This window comes from Ixodes scapularis, unplaced genomic scaffold, assembly GCF_016920785.2.
Source record: "Ixodes scapularis isolate PalLabHiFi unplaced genomic scaffold, ASM1692078v2 PGA_scaffold1__304_contigs__length_218370807, whole genome shotgun sequence".
Classification (NCBI taxonomy): Eukaryota; Metazoa; Arthropoda; class Arachnida; order Ixodida; family Ixodidae; genus Ixodes; species Ixodes scapularis.
Window position 1 is genome coordinate 60,679,374 of NW_024609846.1, and position 21,754 is coordinate 60,701,127.

Below are 21,754 nucleotides of genomic sequence, written 5' to 3' on the forward strand. Positions count from 1 at the left end.
CACCACTAAGAACCTGAAATCCGAGACAGTCGTTGCTACAAGGAAGGACCACCCGATTTTGGTCTCCTGCCAGAGGAACCAAAGCTGACTATGCCAACGATGACAAACCCGTAGCGGCAAACCGTTATTTGCACCATTATTTGCATTGCCGTCGCACCTCGCACTCCAACGCTCTTTCACGGAGAGGTTTTTAAGACGTGGAGGACTGGATTGAACAATATGACCGCGTCGCCCGCCACATAGGGTGGACAGATGACCAGTACCTGCAGAACGTATACTTGTCATGGAAGAAATGGCGAGGCATTGATTTGAAAACGACGCATCCTTCTCAGTGTCATGTGAAGTTTGCAAGATCGAGCTAAAGGTCACGTTCGACAGCCAACATCGGCGAGAGAGAGTCGAATACCTAATTTGGTCGAGGACATGGCCCCAACAAGAGCATTACCGCCTTCGTGGGGGATGTTTTTCATCTAATCGAGCGCCCCCGCCGACCCTCATGCTAAAGACGACAATTCTATGGCTGCCTGCACTTGAAAATATGATTCTAACATCCAATCCTGCATATAAACACGCACACCCCTAGCACCCCACAAAGTGGACTTCGACACCCTGTTCCATATCACCCAGAAATTTGTGGTACCACTCCAAAGTGAGAATGAACCTATTGCGTGGGAAACTCAAAATCAGTCAAGGGTGAAATGGTGCCAAGGCATGCCGTACCAATTCCAAAGTGGCGACCCTAAAAGTAAATATCTGACATTTTAAAAAGCGAGAAAACGTAGGCCATTCAGAGTGCTCTCAAACCAAACACCAGTCATACGTTTGGATATTGTCTGGAGAAACTCCACTGCTGAGGCCTAAATAGCCAAGAAGTGATAAGAAGAAAATGGTGTAAATCTTTACAACCAATGGGCATGTGGCCACAGTCGCCTGGAAAACCAAAGACTCCAGAACGATACTCCATAGTTTGCCTGCCAGCAGTCTACTAGGGGAGAGACGACCAAAATCGGCTTGACGTGATGAAGAAGAAAAATGGGGATAGGAAAACAGAGATTAATCTGGTTTGCTAGTCCCGGTTGGCTACTCTGCCTAGGAAGGGGGGGGGGGGGGGGGGGGGGGGACGGGGGGATATGAAAGCTAAAAGAGAAAACTGAAAAAAAGAAAAGAACAGTTTTGTCCTTCAACATGGAAGCAGACGTGAAAGCACAGGCCAGCTGGAGTACAAGTCCTCATCACAATCCTCAGATCGGGAGCAATGAAACGACGAACTATCACACACGTCTCAACCAATTTATGCCTACAAGAAGCAAGCTGGAAGAAGCTGTCAAGACAATACACAGAATGCCCGATCGAAGTTATGGTTTTGATCAGTTGCACAACGTGACTATCCGCGGGTACATCGACTGCATAGTAACCGCACATATGATTCCCTAAAACGGTGAAACCTGAACTAGAATAGCACAAGCAAAGAGCATAATTCAACTAGCTGCGGAACAGAAAGTGAGCTCGGCGTCTTTGTTCACAACCACTTTCACAGTAGAGAGCACTGCCATAGCGATGTTGGTTATGCGTGGAGCAACGGAACACAAGGCGATTATCGGTTGGCACACATCGTAAGAACGTAATAACCAACAAACGTAATAACCAACAAACTAATAACAGGCAGGGTCTCTGCGAAAATGGATTTTGCGGTTACCACAGTCCGGGGCTCACCGTCGAGACGCTCAAATAAATTCAAGCAGACTGGTGAGACCGTTACGCATCCACCATGGCCGGTGTACGTAGCACCATTTTGGAACTTGAGGCTTCATAACGCCTTCGTTCACTTTTTTGATGAAATTAATGGGAGAAACCAGTACACTGCTCGGCGTTCTTGGGAGAATATATATGGATGCCCTGTCGTTGACATAAAAAAGTGCACAATTTCGGGTAACTTATAGTGCTGAATGGGAATGCGCGGGCGTAAAAATACTGGTTATCAAACTGCGCGTGCACTATGTTAGCAAGAAAATAATAAAGTCATAAATCCTAGAGAAACTCATGAAGATAAGGTGGAATAACTTTCTTCCCGTCAGTCTCAGAAAGGGGGAAGACGCCTTGTACTTCCCCGCTTCTCGGACCAACTTGGGGGCGCGTCAGTGAAATGGAGGAAAACACGCTGTTGCTATCTTTCTGCTTTAAAGTGTGCAGTCACAACCTGTGACACGTGGAGCTCGGCGCTGTCCGCAGTGAACGCATCTGGAGCGAGGACCTCGGGGTCTCTAGACAACGTGTTGGCAGTGGCGAGGCTCTTGCCAGGAACACACTGCACCGTGAACTGGTAGCACAGCGGCCGGATGCGGAACCGCTGGACGCGGCGAGGCACGAGGTCGGTGGAGGCCAGCAACCGGACCTGCGGCTGGTAGTCGGTTTTGACAAAAGAGCTCAGATTGTGTGGAAGCTTTTTGAACGTCCGAATAGCCCACAGGACTCCCAGTGCTTCCTTCACGATTTGGCTGTACCGCTGTACCGCGACGCAAAGGCAACCGCTCGTCGCTCACCAGATGTTGCTCCTGCAGGAGGACGGCGCTCAGGCCGTATGAGCTGGTACCTGCAGAAATGGTTGCTGGATACTGTGTTCTATAGAGGCACGCAAGATCTGGGAGCCACCATCCTCTTTACCGCGTCTAAGGCTGAAGCTTAACCTGCGTCCCAGGTCCAGATCGCGTCCTTGTTTAGAACGAGCCTGATTTTCGCAGTGGAGGCGGACAAGCTCAGCAAGAAATTTCCAATGTGCTTCAGCATTTCCAGGATGTGCCGCACGCCTTGCACGTCTGTCGCAAATTCCATACTCGTGATGGCGGAGGTCCTTGTCGAGGTCTGGTGCTATGCCGTTGGTACTCAACACCACACCATGAAACTGGGGGGAGGACACCCCGAGATGGCACTTGGAGGCATTCGGCGTAACGCCCATTTGCTACAGTCTCTCGAGGGCCAACTAGAGTCTGCTGTCGGGTTTAGACCGGCCTCTGCGATACACCAGGATGTCGTCTACCATGTTCGCGCATCCTTTAATTCCCTCAAAAATCAGTAACATCGGGTTCTGGAACAGATGTGGGGCCCAAGTAATTCCGGAGGGCATGCAGCGACAATATAATTGCCGAAGGGTGTTATGAACGTCATGTGTTCCAGGCAGCTTTCGGAGAGGCCTACCTGGTAAAACCCAGACATCGCTCCCAGTTTCATGAAGACGGTGGTGCTTCCCAGCAACCCGAACGCCTGGTCGACGGTTGGCATAATATGCTGCTATCGGAGGATGACCTTGTTCAGCTTGGTTAAGTCGACGCGCAGTCGATAGCCTACCGGTGCCTTGGGATCCCCGACAAGGCGGGCGCACCATGCCGTAGGAGTCTCGACCCCCGACCACTAAGAAACACCACTGTTTGAACACAAGGACACGCCTCCTTTCCGCAGTAATTCAATGCTGTTCAGCCTTCTTTTCCGAGAGCACACAGAGTGCAACTTGCATGAAGTGACACGCAGACGACAGCGACATTGGCCATAGTACGATCGCAGTTACGGTCTAGATCAGCGTCACAACATGAATATTCGCAGGTTGATCGATTGTACCATAGTCGCACAAACGGTTCCCTCAAAACGCTGAAATCCGAAATAGAAGAGCAACAGGGAGCATATGCCATCTTGCTGTGAAACACACTGTGACCTGAGCGACGAGTCACGTCTTCTTTCACAACCAATTCCAGGATAGACAGCACTGTTTTAGCGATACTGGTGATGCAAAGAGACACAAACCAAGATGATCATGAGATAATAGCGCTTCATGCTACAAAGGACCGCAAAGGACGATACGAGTCACCGGAGCCATTACACAGCTCGGAGGGTGTCACGTGCCCTCCCGGTTGGGTAGAACGACGCGGGAAATGAGAAGTCACGAGACAGGTTACGAACTATGGATAGCCTCGTGTAGCTCGTAGCATCAATCGCAGTACGTCCCCAGGTGAAAATCCGACAGGCTAAATATCTATGAACAAAAAGTAAGGGCGCAAACGAGCTGGTGTACATTGCACATGGCTGAAAAAAACCCGAGACTGCGGGTAAACCACACAACACTAAAAGGTCTCTAGTGTTGTGTCGTTTACCTACAGTCTCGGTTTTTTTTCAACCATGTAAATATCTATTCTTCGTGTGGGCGTGTATCAGTGTGTGTGTGTGGGTTGTCTTGCTGCTATGCAATATTCCTCAAGGAAAGAAAAAGCGAACGTAAACATCAACATAAAAGCAAAATTTGCAGCCGTCGGCACGTTTGTTCCGCGGTGGCGAAATCTGGAGGCGCCAGAAGGCGAAAGCTGCGACGTGTTCGATACTGCGGCACCGGTCACCGGGACGCCAGTCGCCCAGACCACTGGACGCGGCTTGAACAATATTTTTTTGTGTTTGAGTTTTCTAGAAACAGGAAGTCGCCCCTTGTCTCTCTTATGTTCTTTCTTTTATCGTCTTTTGACCAGGCATCTGCAGTCTTTCCCCTCTTCAACTCAGTCGTTCGAGCAAGTCGTTCGGGCGTGCGGTGTGGGTAGTGGCCCTTTAGATCTGAATGAGCATCGTACTGGCGTGAGGTCGTTATCACTCAGTACTGCGTAGTGCCCTTTGAAGACCCCAGGCTATAGCAGTCGTACTGCACTGGCTAAATTTCTAATCTACATTGGGTAACAATGTCGCCAGACTCTCGCAGACTAGATTCCTGCGGTCTAAAGAACTAAACATCTACTTTGTTTTTGCGGGTAGTTTGCGAGTAGGTGCGTGCTACCATCATGGCGTCACTGTGTGTGCTCGCTCATTGACTTCACATGTGAGTACTGTATTTTGGCTTTTTCCAAGTGCTTGTATAACCATCTTTCATTTTTATTGAACGGTGTTTGCGTTAAGAATTCAAGATCACAAGACGAAATTAAGCATATACTTGTTTTGCTCTCCATGTTTCGCCGCGCGGCTTCTGATGACCTATTTTTTTTTCTTTTCTTTTTAAATATAGATGACGCTGCGTTGGACGCACCTTTTCTTCTTAACAATTGGCGGGGATTGTGGACTTGATTTTTTTAAGAACTGGTTTGAAGTGGTTCGCGCTTGGTGGAACAGTAACCGAACCGTTATTTCAAAAGCATCACTGAGCCAGATCCGAACCGGAACAAAATGCAAAGCTACTGAACTCAAACCCGAACCGAACCGTAATGATGACCGGTTCGACCCCTTGGACATTAAAAAAATGCCTGCGCGTTTACTTACGCGTAAAACACTCAAGGAGCGAATCTCTGCAAATTACGAAATCAGCTCAGCGAATGATGAGGCGGAGCATCCCTTTAGACGTAATAATGAAGTCTGCGCTGCGTCACTGCGCAATGCAAAGCGTCATACTTGTATTGCGCAATTCCGTGTTTTTTTCGGATAAGTAGATGCGCACTGCGCAGGCATTTTTTATAGTGTACTCTTGACCAGCCTATCGTCTAGTTTGGATGGAACACAAATAAAGAACTGGACTAAATGTGTTCAGAAATGGCAAGCATCGTACAGCAAAGGTAAAAGCTTAGGTTTTAAGGCACGCCCCATATTACGGTGCCACAATCCCTTCTGCTGGCGCCGTATACCAATTCCACTTTGTCAGCGGAATTCTGTTCTTGCCGCAATGCATGAAGATTAGGTCTGCTACCCGCGGCTTCGCTTCTAACAGCGCACTAACGGTGCTCTTATGCAGGTGTTCAAAGCAGAGAGCAAGATAGCTTCTTGCGCCACCCACGATGCCTCAACGGCGACTCGCCGACGCCAATTCATGCTGTACATAGGCATTTTATTGTTATAGACCTGTCTCCATGTCGTCGCTGCCATTTGTTTTGTCAAAACTGAGCCGCTCACACCACCATCGCGAATATTTATTTACTTCTCGCCATCAACTGCAAGGAAGGCGCGGCTCACATTTTATTACGCCGAAACGTTACCAATGAGCCCGTAACCGTCACGTGAGATTACGTTTCTGTTGCGCTTCGGGTTTAATATCAAATGTTTGATTTGGGTTGCAGTTTTGTTCCGGCTAAGTTAAAAATAATAATTTTGCTTCGGTTTCCGGTTTGGGCTCGGTTGGAAATTATTGTTAAAATCTACCTGCTAATTTCGTATGATTGTAACAGCCGCTTTGTCGCGTCTCGCGGCGGCAGGAACGGCACCTTGTTCGTCTGCAACTTTTCAGTCTTGGTTGCTTCACCGCGGACGTACCATTGTCATCCTCGAAGGAGCATATATTAGTGAAATGATCAAGCCGTCAGTCACCTCAAGTGCAATGGTGCTGTAGCAACTTTCCATGCTCTAGCGAATTGCGCCATCAGCACGTTGGCCCAAAATGAAGGCCGACACAGCTCGCATCAGAAGTGAGCCCCATTCCATCTCCTCTCCATTCCGGGAAAAAAGCATTTAATTCCATTTTCATTCCGCTCTTCGCAGCGCTGCTCTCATTCTATTCCCATTCGATTCCGGGTTTGCGTAAGTGTAGAATCATTTCAGCATCATTTCAACCTAGGACTGTAACTCTGCAATACCGATATGAACACCTCCGTTCTACAAAAAAAGAAAAAATCTTTATAAGGTAAGTTTTTCTTCTTTTTTTTTCTCATAAAAAACGAGACAAAAAAGGCATGCATCAGACCAGTTCGCACCGAAAAATGTTGTATATATAACGGGGTGTTCATGTTAACCGGGTGCGTACAAACGAGACGCGACTGTTTGAGGTCTGACAATAGCTCATCGTGACGCACATCCTGTTCATCCCACACATGGTGGGTAGTGTAGATGCGAGCCTGCTATTTTTTTCCGCACATATGAAACGAGTGGCATTGAAAAGGGTCTACTGTATTATAGCGGCGGTGTTTAAGTTTGAAAGCCAGCACGGGAATCAAGCTACATGGAAAGCGCCAGGTAAGTTTTATGTTTAACGTTTGCTCTCTTTATTTTCCCGCCAGCGAAACATTTGCATTAAATGGCATATACATAACGTCTCCCTACGTGTAGGCGGTCGCCATTCAACACTGATAACACGCATTTTGTGAGGAAAGCAAAATATGTCGTGAAGCAAATTACATGGGCTGATCTGGGTGCTATAGTATACAAGAACTGGTCACACGGGTGATTGTTATAATTCAAACAGACTAATGAAACTTCACATAGGCAAATGAGGAAAATTTTATTTTTCCGGCTAACACCAGGTTCAGCAACGACCGCGCTGTCGAGAGGTGCAGAATTTCTATAAAAAAGCATGTTGTGGATATATTGTTATTGAATTTATGCCGTGAAGAAAGTCGTGATTAAGACTATCAAGTAAGATGCTCGAATTCCAATAGGAGCGGTATGGTACTCCTGAAACGAAAGGGCAGTGGTATTGCCAGCTGGACAAACAACAAAGCAACTGTACGTGGCTAAGGGAGCTGTCAGCTCGGAATTAACGCGCGGCTCTATCTCCTTTTGTGTATCCACTTGAAATTAGCGCTTTGTGTGTAGGTCTCTCTTCCGCATTTCTGCCGTTGTTTGTCCCTACAATTCTCGAAGATTCCCTAGATTCCCGGTGTCTTAAATACGATGCGCAGTGGTGAAGCGATTTTAGGGAAATGAAGGTGGGGGGGGGGGGGGGGGGGGTAGCGTTATACACGCTTGCGAGCAGTCCCACTTCTAAAGCTAGTTTGGCTACCTTGACTAGGAATTGCTTTGTATGAGCGCCAGTCTGGAAAACACGAACACGCTTTAGCGAGGCTTGACTAGCAAACAACCTACAGACGCCGGCAGCAAGATGGCCGCTCCCGGAGGCAGCACTTGGAAACCTACAAAGAGTTGCTAAATCACTGATTTGCGAGATAACTCAAAGGAGAAATCCAGAGCGACGGTGTTTGTTTCCAGGCATCTATCAGGTGTTTCAGTAAATACGCTGTCCTGGTGCACTTCCGGTATGTTGTTCTTGGACACAAGAAGCGCCTAGGTTTCACATTGTGTACTGCGTCATCTTTCAGCGTGTACTTGGATCCAATCACCCGCTTCTGGCTGGAAACTACGTTCCCTCTATGAAAACCGCCAGTGTTGCTTGACGGGCATAGGTAAAGCGCCTACTGAATCATAAAGCGCCCATTGGAAAGCAGAACCGATTTGATGGCCAGTTGAGGAGATCCTTACATTAAAATAACACAATATAAGCGTCCTTAAAAGATACAGTAATGGATCGTCAATATAGAAACCTCCAATCACCCCCCTCCCCTTTCAATATGAGTGTTGGATAATAAAGAGGTAGGATTGCGTAGATATGCCCAGTTTTCCCCGGAAACGTCGCCCATTTCACGAGGCAGTCATATTATATATGTCTGTATCAACTAGACATAACTGTACATAGCTTGTTTATGACGGTAAGTGTTTATGATTAAAGTCTTTTACAATGAACCTACGGCCCCAAACAGCTTAGGAATCGCAAAGCGTGCCAAATTACGTTCATTCTTCATGCTCCGGGATTCGTTCTTCCCCATAATGTTGCAGTTTTACTGAATGCTAAGCGGTATTAAGATGACCACACATTGCTTTTTTTTTAAGTTGATAGTATCTAGCGTAAAAATCCTTCATTAACATCTGAGTTCTTTCTTTCCAGGTCGTGCATTACAATGCCCACCCTAAAGACACCCTTAAAAGCCAACAAGACAAACAAATATGTTCCGAGTGTGGACAACTGTTGGCATGTGGCCCTGATCACCTTTCTCATACTCCTCGTGGCGACCTTCTTGCTGAAAAATTCAGGCTTCATTCTGGTTGGAATGATGGACGAGTTCGGCGCTGATCGGGAACAGGCTTCGTGGCCCACAAGCGTTAGGGTGGCATCCAACCTGGCTTCAGGTCAATTGAACCTACGTTGAGAGCCTATATTTAAGAGAGAAACCAACTCGAAACTTAAAGAGCGTTTAGAATTTAACGGCGGACGCCTATAGCTCAGATTAGACACAAACGCGAATGCGGTGCCTTGCCGCGAGGCGAGGAGAAAACAGAGCGTAGAGGCGGAGTCGCTCTCGTCTCTTCCTCGCAGCTCGCGTTCCGAACGCGGCCTATAAACCACGTAACACCGATGAAGCGGTCGAAAACACTAAATTTTAGGTATACTAAACACGCGAATCCTGTCCTGGGCCGTCATATTGAATGAAAAATTATTCAATCGAAAATTCGGGCGATGGCTAAATGTATAGTTCACGCCCTAAAATCACACGTTATTATGACAACCTGAAAAATTTGTCATTCGCTTCGAAATTACAAACGAGTGTCTCCTATCTTTTAACGTAACTAAAAGACAACCGCAAATTTGCCCGATAAATTGTACCCTTAGCACGGTAAAAAACAGTATTCAGGGAATATATCAGCACTGTTCCTTAAATTTACTTTTATAGCCAATTACACTCCTTGTCACATCAAGAAAAAAAGAAGTCTTGCGTATGTCCTTGCCCTAACGAAGCAGTTTGTAGAAGATTTGGTTGCCAGAGGAAGAAACTATGCGCTTAGCGTTTCAAACGTGCACCTTTTGGTAAAATAACGGCAAGCCAATCTAAGATGTACTCACGTATATCTTAATTCAAGACATGAAGTAGTAATTCGGTAATAATCCGCGAGAAGCCAGACTTGTTTTACTATGTTTCTTGAGGTGAATACGAGTATGCGGAGCGCAAGTTCGTCTGCTTCTTGAGCAGGGGCGGCGGTGACGTCAGAACGCCGAACTCTCATTGGCTCCAATTGAAAGGATAGTTGGTAGACCTCACGGCAGGTGGTATTGAGGTTTAACCATCATCGCTCCGTCGGGGCCAACGAGAGCTCGGCGTTTTGTGTCATTGCGGCCCCTGCACACGAAGCAGACGAACTTGCACTCGGCATAGGCGATGACGGTTTAAGAGACGCATGGCGTGGCTTATTACGTTCACATTTCTTGTTTCCTGATTACTTCCTTGATGCATTGACCGCCTAATGCCGAAATCTGAGTAGAGAGTTTTAGGAATCCGCTTTTGAACGTTCGACACGGTACGACACGCCCTCCGGTACGAAATGAGCATGTGTGAGACTACCGCGGTAACACATACGCAGTTCGTACCGGAGGGCCTACCGCACTCTATCGGACGTGCAAAGAAGGTTCCTTAAGTCCCTCTATTGACTGCGGAGCGGCAACGAGATTCGTCGGACTTCCCACGCTCCGCGTTTTTCAAAGGTGCCCTGGGGAGCTTTCTGCCATCGCCTAAATATGGCGATAACCCGCTCTGCTGGATCTAAGCGTCCTAGAAATACCTAAGTCATGACAATACGGGGCTGATTTCCGTATTACAAGAAGCAATCAAGGATCGCAACACGAAAGGTCATCTCCGGTGAGGGGAGGAGCTTGTTCCGAAACCAGGACCACTGTCAGCCAGTAGCGAGTGAAGGTTCCTAGCGCCTCCGGCCGGTAGAACCGCGGAGTAATATCTCGAATGCGTGCGGCAAGAGCCTCCTTTCTACTGACAAAGCCTGGCAGATCAACCCAAGAAGCGGCTGCCGAAATTGAAAAGGTAGAGCGGCAAACAGCGGATGAGAGAAGAGCGACGTGACGGGCGCCCCGCTGCGCCGAGACGCCGAAATGCACTTCTCCCGGGAGATGGAATGCCCGGTCGTGCTCCTCGCGTTTTCGCGATACGGCTTCTTTTCTCGTCCGGGTTTGAAAACCATGTTTCGGGTCCTCGCCGCCGCAAAAGCTGTGCGCTGACGTCCAGGTTCCCCGAGAAGTGCTTTGTGCTACCAGATCTTCGCGCTCCAAATCTGCGACCGGGCACTCTATAGGGCCACCCACACTAGCGAGAAAACGCGCGTGGCACGCCGATCGCGGCAAGTAACAAAATGTCGCCGAAGCACAGTCAGCGCCAGGAGCGCGTGCAGAGACACGCCCTTTATCTTCTCGCTTAACCGATTTATCGGCGCGCCGGGCGCGTTTTCTCGCTAGTGTGGGCGGCCCTTATGGCTCCGTCATCGAACTGCCGCGCTTTGTGATCATAGAGGAGGCTATGGTGCGGCTTGTTGCCCATACAGCCCGGACAATGATACAACCAAGCGAGCGCGCGCTCGAGAGCTGATGACCGGACGCATCGCTCCCGTGGAAGACAAATAATATACTGTAAACGATTTTCGCAAGGGCCTAATTTTCGCGAATTTCGCGAATAGCCTACAGTTCGCGAAAAATAGGTCCCGCGAACAATTCCGGTAAAATGTAAACACATTGGAATCTATATTGAGATCCCACCGCGTCGCGAAATTTATAACCTGCGAATTATTCCAAAACTTTAGCTTTGACCTAAATCGCGGAATTTTGAGCCCGCGAAAAATAAGTCATTTAAAGTGTATATAAAGACAGAAACCTAGTGCGCTGTTTTTCAGACAATTGTTTCGGTGTTATATTTCCTCTCGGTGAAAAATTAACATTTTTCGACTGCCTCTTATTTCCTTTTATCATTTATAAATGCATGTACATTTTGTGATAACAGTGTTTGGAACCCCAACGAACTGCCGCATTTTCATTGGTCGCACATCGTCCTGGCTGCCGGAACAATGCCGCTACCATCGCTGCAGATGACCTCGGTGTGTTCGATCTTTGATCGCTTTTCAAAAGGGACATAGGCCGAGCATCGTTATAATTTATAAATTTCTAGGATGCTTAGTGCCCGCAAAGTGAGTTATCGCCATATTTAGGCAATCTCAGAAACCTCCTGATTACATCCTTAAGCTGGCATAATATAACTACATATCAAACCCATCAACTTTCTTAGTTCGATCTTCCAACCTCAAAATAAAATGAAGCTCACTGCACATCTATGTAGCACTACTTATTCCAAGATTGTATGGCGAAGGGGCGGTTTGTTTTAACTGTGTTTAGGCTAGAGGTGCAAAGTGGCTTTAATGTTTAGATAAGTTCAAAGACATGTTCTTTTTTTTTTTTTACATTCTGTGGTGTTCTTGATTGGGTCCATAATTCCTGGTCTTTCGTGTTCAGTTCTTTTAGTGGGGCTACTTCTGCGATGGTTTCGAGCCTACAGAGTTGCCCTTATAGGAAGCGTATTCCTCTGGGCTGGTATGATGGCTGCCGCCTTTGCAACGAACGTGGTCTGGATGACGTTTGCCTTCGGGCTTCACGGTAATTACCTTCAATTCTCACATCCAATATTTGGCGATTAAGCTTTTCCTGAAAGTATAGTGGTTTTCTACCAGCTAAAGCCCAGTTTCAATCATAGCATACTATTACTATGTATTTCAACGTATGCTTAGTTCGGCACCAGTGTGACCATCGCACCTCTTGCACGATAAAACCCGACACAAAAGCATTGTTCGCTATTAGGGTTGTAAATTGTACGAGTATGGTTCAACTCGAGGTTTATGTGCACAGCGCGTAGGCGTTTCTGTGGGGTATATCGAGGGTAAAATAATTATAGAAAATCAGTTTCTCACACACTTGAATGAAGTCAAAAATTTGCCTCATAAATTAGTACTTTATTTCCCTATTTGTGGATAGTACTGCCCTCATCTCATAGGAGGCCTCTTAGGAACGTTTCAACAATTTGGAAAAGAAACCCTGCAGGATATATACATAATGCATAAAAGCCTAATAGTACAAGAGCTTCCTAAATTTATTTCACATAACTTTTTACAATATTAAGGACCACTTTACTGTGTAAGATAACAATCATAGAGTCATTACTTTTTGTCAGATGTTTTAAAGCGATAGCTTGATATGGGAACCCTCCAGGGTCCTTTCTTTGTTGTGTTGGTCGCACCCATGACCTCAAAATGTCACACGACTTCAAGGCAGAACGCTACACCAAAGGGTCCCACAACGTCATGGTTTCACGTAACGTCAAAATGTATCGTGATGTCATGGGGTGATATGACTTCACATCGTCTCGTGCGTCCGTCCCACGTGACGTAACAGTCGCATGTAGCACGACGTCATGGCGTTATGAGGCATCTCATTGTCACGTGGTGTCACACCCTTACGCGATGTCAAAGCGTCACGGGACGTGACGTCAAAATGTTATCGTCTTATTTAGGAGGAATACTTCCTTTAAATTCCAATAAAAAATGCAGCGCTCGTCAAAAACCCTATCTCGTGTTACGGCACGTTCATTGCATTTGACGGAATGTCAAAACCAGCCGTTTTTTTATGACCGAAGTTGTTGAAACTTCATCAGGTTTCACACGATCGTGAAACCTACTTAAAATGCCTACCAGCTGGAAATCACTTTTCTTTTTTTTTTTAATTCTGCATGTAAGCGCGTATACTGACAACCTCATTAAAACGGTTTGTTAATATTCATTGATGTGGAATTATGCATTCGTCCGGAAATCTTACAGAAAGTAATATTCATTGAAAAAATGTGTGCTTATGAATGTGGTCTTACATTGAAATTTAAAAAAAAACATTCGACATGATTCTAAATTTAAAGCGTACGAAAATTTCACATGCAACCTTTCTACATTAAAATATCGAATTATTATGTCACTTTACTGCAGCTTTATTTCCCTGTGTCGTTTAGTCTGTTTGTTATATATATATATGTGGAATGTGTTTCCGCAGATAGTTGAAAAAATGCTTCAATATAGGCCAGGGTGGGCGGTTAAAAAGCATCTTTTTGTGTACAAACTGTCAGCCACGGCGATTATAAGGGATTGCAAAAACTCAGTAATGTCCTAATTAACTAAAAGTTTACTGCGTAACATTTTACGAGGGCTGATTGTTGGGCGAGTTGGTATTGTACATGAGAAAACATGATTGCGCTTTAAGGCAAGGAGAGAGGAAGAACAGACACCACAGAGCGCTAGCTTTCAAGTGATTTAATCCTAGAGCCTCAGCGTAAATACACACTACGTCACCAAACCACATCTCAACCAATCCGTAGCCCCGCCACAGACCGCAAGTACACTATCTCTCTTGCTGCAAAGGGAATTGAAGCCACGCTGGATACCACACGTGCCGGAACTATTGATGGCGTCCGCCTCAATAATCTCTCTAACATTCTTATCCTTGTGCCTAGCGAAAACACTGGAAGAAGCAATTAATGGTTTGCACCCGCAGTCATGACAGTGGTTTTAAATTAGTTGAAAGTTAGCGCTCTGTGGTGTCTGTTCTTTTTCATTGTCTTAAAGCGCAATCATGTTTTCTTACGTATAACATTTTATTCAGCACAATTTAGCGCAACGCCAAGTTTGTAGTTGCGGGCAAAGGGAAAATAATTCGTTTTATAGCGGAGAAAAATTCTCCCAAGCCCTGCAACATTACTGCGGGAGTTTTCACTGACGGCGATAGTAGTGCGTGCGACTGCTGGGCGCGTGCTGGTGGCGAGCTTCCACAGTTCTTTTGCAACGTGCATTCCACACCATCTCGATTGTATGTCTTAGCAGCCTATTAATATTAGCTTCTTTTAAGCTTGCACTCTCAACAGTGCCCTCAAATAAGGCGTCCAGTGAATACTCCCTATTCGCGGCAAGATGTTTGGGGTATCGTCATTTGGGGGAATTATTTCACAACCCAGAGTAAGGATACCTCAACTTCCTCTGCTGGTGCAAGCACGTGCGATGCCAATCTTCTAAGCACTATGCAAGTGAAAACATAACCGCGTTAATATTATGTGCACTACTGATGGTGAGGAAAACAGAAGCGCCCCTATTGAGCTTCTCACCGCGACAACATGTTTCCATAAAAGCGTATGAGGGCACGTTTATTGCTGTGTTTGTATGTTATGCACGCGCACTTTCTGGTTCTCCGTAATTGGGAGGTAGCGCTGGCTGGACTGTGAATTAGAACGTGTGGACTGTGCTTTTTGTAAATAGTTAAAACGTGTTTTGGGGGTATTTACCGCACTCGATATTTCAGGGCGATGTTTAGAGGGCATGTTCAGAGCGACCTTACATCAACAGCCTGCTAAGACCGGCAATATTAGACAGTTTTAGTATAGCGTTGCTGGATTTTACGTACGCAATATGCAATAGTATAGCGTACGCTAAAAATGACCTGCTCGGACAGAATTCAGTTGTGCGTTACGTTTTCGAGTGAACACCGCGCATGATCTTGGTTAAATTTGCTAGAGCTGTAGAATTACGTGTGCTTATAGCGCAACCATGCTCCTGGGAAGAAATATTGAAAAAGAAAAAGTGTCCAATCATTTTATTTTAGATTAAACCAAGCCACAGCTGCCTCGTCAAGCGCGCTTTTCTGCGGGGTACAGAGGCTACGAGTACGAGTGCGTAGCCAAATTCGATCACGGAGCCTCCGTCAGTCGTCCCGTGGAAACAGCACCTTTTATCAGTGCTATCGCGGAATGAAATTCATGACATACTGATGTCCAGTGCATAGAGAGAACTTCGGCGATTTCTTTTAGAGTCGTTCGTCCGTCGGCGATGAACTGTGGGAATAGGCTTAGCGTTGAGCAGATGGCAGCGTCGACGCACACTGCGAGCGGCGAACTTTTTCACTGTGCACTCCTTCAGCTGCAGGGCGATCTGATTCGACCGCGGTAGGTCCCAGAAAGAATCGCCGAGCTGAACACCGCGCATTTTCACGTAACACAGAACTTCGAAAACACCACGTCGCCCTTGCTGCGCCAGTCGAGGCAACCGCCATCTTGAAACTGGCGCTCTCGTTGGGTCCGAGATCTCTCGAGAGCGTCCCGCAAGGCCCGCTAGCCAGCAAAGCAAAATCCCCAGCGTTGCGTGCGTACGCAATACGCTAGCCCTTCTATTGCGTTCTGCGCATGCGCACTCATGACCCGTAATCTCCTTGCGTACGCAAAGCTATAGCGTACGGTCCACTAAAACTGTCTATTGATGGTGCGGAACGCACGTTCCAAAGTAACTGCGGAAGCTCGCCGTCAGCACGCGCTCAGCAGCCGCGCACACAGCTATGGCCACCAGTAAATACACCCTATGCTCTGTTTTCTACTTAGCATACAACGCTGTCAAAGCCTAGTAGTCTTTGTCAAAGCTACTGGCGCTAGCGCCTGGCTTAATCTATGGTTTAGTTTGCGCGAGAAGGGGTGGGAATTATCCACGAGATTAAACCCCATGCTCGCGCCAGCAGCTTAGACAGTGTTGTACGAGGTGTGGCTATGAAATATCGGGACTGGGCGCGTTGTGGGCGGTATGCTTATAGCAGTGGGAAGGGGATGCAAGTTAAGTTATTTCGAAGCTTTCCGAAGCAGACGACACAAACCGGATTCAGATCATACGAGCCGGGACGACACAAGCTGTGACAAAAGGAGACAATATAGCTCATTTTAAAATGGAGCAGCTGGTCAACATTAAATTTCTTGCGTAATTGACGTAATCGCAGAGTGGGTGTTTGAAACTGTTGCACGAGGTAAGCGGTGATAATGTGATATCACGTACGCGAGTAAGTATTTCAATGGTACAAAACAATTTACCGCGGGACGAAAAAACGTTGCAAACGACGAGTGATTGGGTCGCCCTGTCGCGACAAAGACTCAACAGAACACTGTAACAATTGGTAAAATGGTTCGCAACGATCCTCGATTAAGCACTCAGATGATAGAAAACATGTTGTATATTGATCAAGAAACTGTACGACAAATTGTACATGAAAAATTGAACATGCACAAAGTCTGCTCCAAAAGTGTGCTAAAAAAACCTGAGTGAGAACCAGAAGGACGCCAAGACAAACATTTTCAATGACTTCATGAAACGACACGCATCGTAACCTGACTTATTGGAAAATATGTTCACATATGAGACGAGACGTGGATTGTTCGATACGATCCAGAAAACAAAGGCAATCGATTCACTGCAAGTCTCACATCGCCAGTAATAAAAATGGCAATGATGAGCAAGCCGAAAGTGAAGGAAATGCTGATTGTTTTTTTATATTAATGAGGTGGTCATAGTTGAATGGGCACAACTAGATTAGGCAATTATTCAGCAGTATTACCTTGAAGTTCAATCCGAGCTGAGAGGACAAGTGAGGAAGAAGAGGCCCATGCTGTGGAAGAACAACGCGAGGATTCTTCACCAGGACAATTCTCCAGCTCACAGTCATATATCCCTAAAGCAGTTTCTAGCGAATAAAAACCCAGTGCTGGACCACCCACCTCACTCGCCCATTTTAGCTTCATGTGACTATTACCTGTTACCTAACGTAAAACCGCACTAAAGAGAACCCATTTTTGGACTTTGGACCAGGTAAAGGAAGAAACGGCAGCGCGTCTGATGAGCTTGACAGATGATGATCTGCACCGATGTTTCTAACAATCAAACATCGTATGCAGCGGTGCATAGATGGCAGAAGGGATTATGATGAAGGGGATTACTTTTAAGTGATAGGAGTTGAATAACAAATTACACTTTTTCCACCAGTCCCGTTATTTAGTAGCCACAGCTCGTACACTAAGTATGAAACAAAGAATAGTTAGCTAATTCTTATGTTTTCTTATAACCCCTGACGCCCGCTGTTGCTGGCAGTTTATTCCTACCTTTTTTTTAGACAATCTTCAAATGTATTTGCTGAAACACCCTGTATATTCCTTATTTAATTTTCACTAAAACAAATGAAAAAAAATTGCCTTGCAGACAATAATACCTGCACTTATTCCATCCTTCATTAGTATACGTAATCCCTACGAGCAATTTAAGAAGGCATTTGACGAAGATAAAAACATATAATTCACATATTGCGGTCTTATGTTGAAACATATGTGGTCGTCAGCATTAGCTTTGGGCAATATGATTCACCGTCTAGCAAGAACATTATCTTTGATAACCTTCGAAGAACCCAGTGAAAAATTGTTGGGACCTATGAGCACACACCGAACTTCAACACATATTCAGGATCGTTAGTAAGACAAAACTGATTGTTTTGTCTCACAAAACTAGTTGTTATTACGGATTATTGTGGTTATCTATATATTCGGAACTTTAAGTAGTCATTATGCCGGACATCTTTTTCTCTCAGTCTGTTTCATTCTGCATGCTTATCTTCGTCATCCTATCTTTGTATTATAACTTTTCTTCTCTTTCGACAGGTGTCGGAATGGGCGCAATGTACGTAACAGTTTCTGTTGCCATCTTCAAGTACTTTGACAAATACAAGGGCTTTGCGAACGGACTAGCCCGCGCTGGCGAGACAGCAGCCGGCATTGTGTCCCCGTTCGTCCTCGTCTTTCTTCAAGAATCGTACAGTTTCAGAGGCGCACTTTTCATCTTCGGGGCCCTTGCACTGCACGCCACAGTCTTATGCCTGCTTCTGAAGGTCCCACCGTGGATGGCGCCAAAGAAAACTAAAACAATTGGCCTAAAACCCGAGGCGTTAACGGTAGATCCTAGAAATGATGTGAACAACATAAATGAACCTGCTGGATCAAGAAGCGTGCAGCATGCCGACTCCCCTTATAGCATCGGTTATTTACTCACCATGTTTCGGAACCCAATGTTCTGTGTCTTTGTTGTTTTTAGTATGGTCGTTTATTTTTCTCAAAATGCGTTTTTCACTACAATAGTCGACTTTGCCATGGACAGAGGCTCTTCGCTGGCTGAAGCCTCGTCCATCGTAACCTACATATCGCCCGTTGACTTCGTTGGTCGTATGACACTGCCGCTCCTAGCAGATCGGAACTATATTCGTCGAAGTACTCTGGTGATGGTCCTCTTCTGCGTGATGGCAGTGTCAATGATATCTCTACCGCACACGGCGTCCTTCGCAGCCCTTCTTGCGATTTGCGTCTGCTTCGGTACCTGCCTCGGGAGTCTTCTGACAATGGAGGTTGTCATTGTGACAGATTACATCGGTTTGCAACTCTTCGCCGTCTGCTATGGCTTCTGTTGTTTGGCAAGCATTCCAGGGATATTAGCCAGCCCCCTACTTTTTGGTGAGTTCTGAATTTGATATAACCTTTATACTGCTGGTCAGGGTCAGTATTTAAATGGACAGTCCAACAACTTCGAGAAAAATCATTTCCAGTTTGTGTTTCGTTATACTGATTATTTTGATGCAAGCAACAGAACAGGTATTAGGCCCGCTTCAGACGGGGCAACTATTCAGCAATTTGAGGTTGCTGGCGGGTTGTTCCCTAGCTTTCCCTAGATCGACGAGAATTGCTGAGATCGGGTCCGGCTAGAACAAGCGAGCAACTCGGAGCAATTCGAAGACGGTTGAAGCGGCTGCAGCCAATCAGAGACGCGATATTATCACGTGACACCCCTGTGGTTGGATGACAGCTAAAGACTTAGTTCTGGTTTGGAAATAACAGTTTGAGAAAAATGAGTTAGTATTCTCAACGCCGTTCAAAATATAAGAACGCGTTTTTAGCGCGTAGCTGGGCGTCTAAATAGTGAAAGAAGAATCAAATTTAATGATGATGATGGCAAGTAGGAGCGATTCGGTTGCTGCGTGTCAACGCGGCCGGTCGGTGTCGCTGGTGTTGCGACGTCAAGTTGCTGGGTGAAATTGCTCCGTATGAAGCGGGCCTTACCTTCTCCCGAAATACCGTGATTCCGCGATCTGCAACCGTGTATGCGGCCATGGAAACCACAGCGCGAATCCGTGAGTCGTAGCTAGCAAGTGTGTCATTTTCTTATCAATTTAAGGTTCATTTTCAAAGGCCTTGCCATTTAAGCGTGAATAAATACCTTAGAGGCCTCGTATTAAACACAAGCCGGTATGAGCAATGATTTTTCATTAATTTGTAAGTTGAAAGTCAGCGCTAGTACTGTGTCCTCATATTTATTTGGGTCCCTCGCAGTTTCCGCGCGTGTCCTATTTTTTTCAAGTTTGCGTTTCCAAAGAAATTTAAAAAAAAAACGCCCTACTTATTTTGAAATCACATAGTTTTAAAAGGCTTCTAAATTAAAACATGTATGATACAAAAGTTGTACGGTCACATAAAGGAACTCTACACTTTTTGAAAATGATAATTTATTGAGGCTGGCTTATTCTGGCGCATGGTAGTTTGGAGTCGCCGATGCGTTTTCCTTCAATAGAGCGCATTTTCTAGAAAACTAAATTCGAATACATGACAAGGCATATTGTTACTATTAACTATGATTTTTACCATCACCTCTTCTTTTCGTTCGCAGGTTTCTTCAGGGACAGCATGGGCACTTACGACAATATGTACCGTCTGATAGGAGGAATTCACCTAGCAATGAGCCTACTTTTCGGCATAGTATCTTGGAGAGAAAGGCAGAGTGTAAGGTCCAATTAAACATTATTAACCTTTAATGTTAGAAAGCGCAAGCTTTTTTTTTTTTTTTTGCTATCTTGATGAGCTGGTGTGCGTACTTAAAAGTAAACAAGTTTTCAATGGAGGCAATCATCGTAGACTTAAACATATATCAAAATTGTTTTGTATCAGTGTAAATACTCCATTTTTAAAACCGTGAAGCTGCTGATACTTTAAAACATTACAAATCTTGGACGGCACAATAAAATCCACAGTCACACACTCTTACCTATCTCGAGCGTTAAAGTCATTATTTTAGCAACTGCGAATTAATAGCAGCGTTATTGAATCAAGTGAAGGTTCTTTTTTTTTTGTTATGTGGCGTTCAAGCACTAGCTATTGAAAATAATTAACAGTTTTCATCCTTAATTTGCAGTAAAGTTAGTCCTGAATGGGGATAATAAAGCCTATTGAATGTTTCGTGCTCATTTTACAAGTAGTTTTAAATTCTCCAGTGCACGTGGCCCGTGCCCCTCTGCGCCTTGGAAGCGAATGGTGGTGCAGAAATTGCTGGTGTTATGTGTTTTAGGTATTCGCACAATTATTGTCGGTACTTGCCGAAAACACGTTTTATCAAGAGGCTTTAGCAATGTGCAAAGTCTTACTCGAGTGGCTGAGGCACAATGTGAAAGACACAACTGGCAACAAAAAGCAGAGTATCGGACCTTGGCCAACAGCGGGCACGGCGGATCTGTACCTCACACCGTACCGCAGCATACGTCTCCATAGTCTTTGCGAATGACTTACTGCCCTAATTGCCCCCCGTGTGGACGTGATGCAGTAAATGCAGTATTCTCCTTTTTTATTTCATGAGAGGCGGTAGCTTATTCAGGGCGAAGCAAAACCACGTTCCAACAATGAAAGTGAATCATTTGATAACAAAAGTAATAGGGAAAAGACTATAGAAAGACGTTCTGAAAGCCCAATGCTAATCTTGGTGCGGGCTTTCCGTGAAGTAAGCCGAAGTAAAAAAAAACACGCGCGACGAGATTTTGGCAGACAGCAGGGTGCGCCAAAACCCGTGCATTGAATTTAGCTTTGTTGTTGCAACGGCGTGTATCTTTTGCCTTAATTTGTTTAACGTCGCATAAAGACACTAGAAAAAGAGTATCCTTAATTTATCACGTGCACACGTAAACACTACTTCAAGGTACGCTGCGGTGACGTGCAAAGTACAGGTATGCCTTTGCCGCGACTGGCGGCTGTACAATGGAGGAAAGTGAAACTCAGCTTTTAGAAATGATGCTGCGTGTATGTTTAGACAGCTGGAAGCTAGCTGACCCCAACAAACGTCCGGTGTCTCCCCTGTAGATGAAACATTTTAGCAACTGCAGGACTAGTACAGTGTTGGCGGAAACGCGCTACAAGTAACGCCGTCACCGGTAACGTGTTACTTTTCCCGCTAACGTAGTAACGTACTCGTTACGTCTTCGAAACAGTAACAGGTAATATACTTACGTTACCTATTT

At 45.6% G+C, this 21,754-nt stretch overlaps 1 protein-coding gene across 1 annotated transcript; it reads left to right on the plus strand.

Annotated features, from left to right (window-relative positions):
* Nucleotides 1–1,185: 1,185 nt before the first annotated feature.
* Nucleotides 1,186–20,267, plus strand: LOC121048331 (monocarboxylate transporter 5). Its single transcript, XM_040504542.2, has 5 exons — nucleotides 1,186–1,343; nucleotides 1,455–1,511; nucleotides 16,453–16,508; nucleotides 18,090–18,932; nucleotides 20,140–20,267. The coding sequence occupies exons 1-5, from the start codon at nucleotides 1,186–1,188 to the stop codon at nucleotides 20,265–20,267; spliced, it is 1,242 nt and encodes a 413-aa protein (XP_040360476.2).
* Nucleotides 20,268–21,754: the final 1,487 nt, after the last annotated feature.

What these genes read in the sequence shown, in the direction of transcription:
- LOC121048331 (XM_040504542.2), top strand. Translation starts at nt 1,186, where the DNA reads ATGGAAGCAGACGTGAAAGCACAGGCCAGCTGGAGTACAAGTCCTCAT. An exon ending in GTCAAGACAATACACAGAAT is followed by an intron (nt 1,344 to 1,454) that starts GCCCGATCGAAG and finishes AACCTGAACTAG; the next exon opens with AATAGCACAAGCAAAGAGCA. An exon ending in AAAAACGTTGCAAACGACGA is followed by an intron (nt 16,509 to 18,089) that starts GTGATTGGGTCG and finishes CTCTTTCGACAG; the next exon opens with GTGTCGGAATGGGCGCAATG.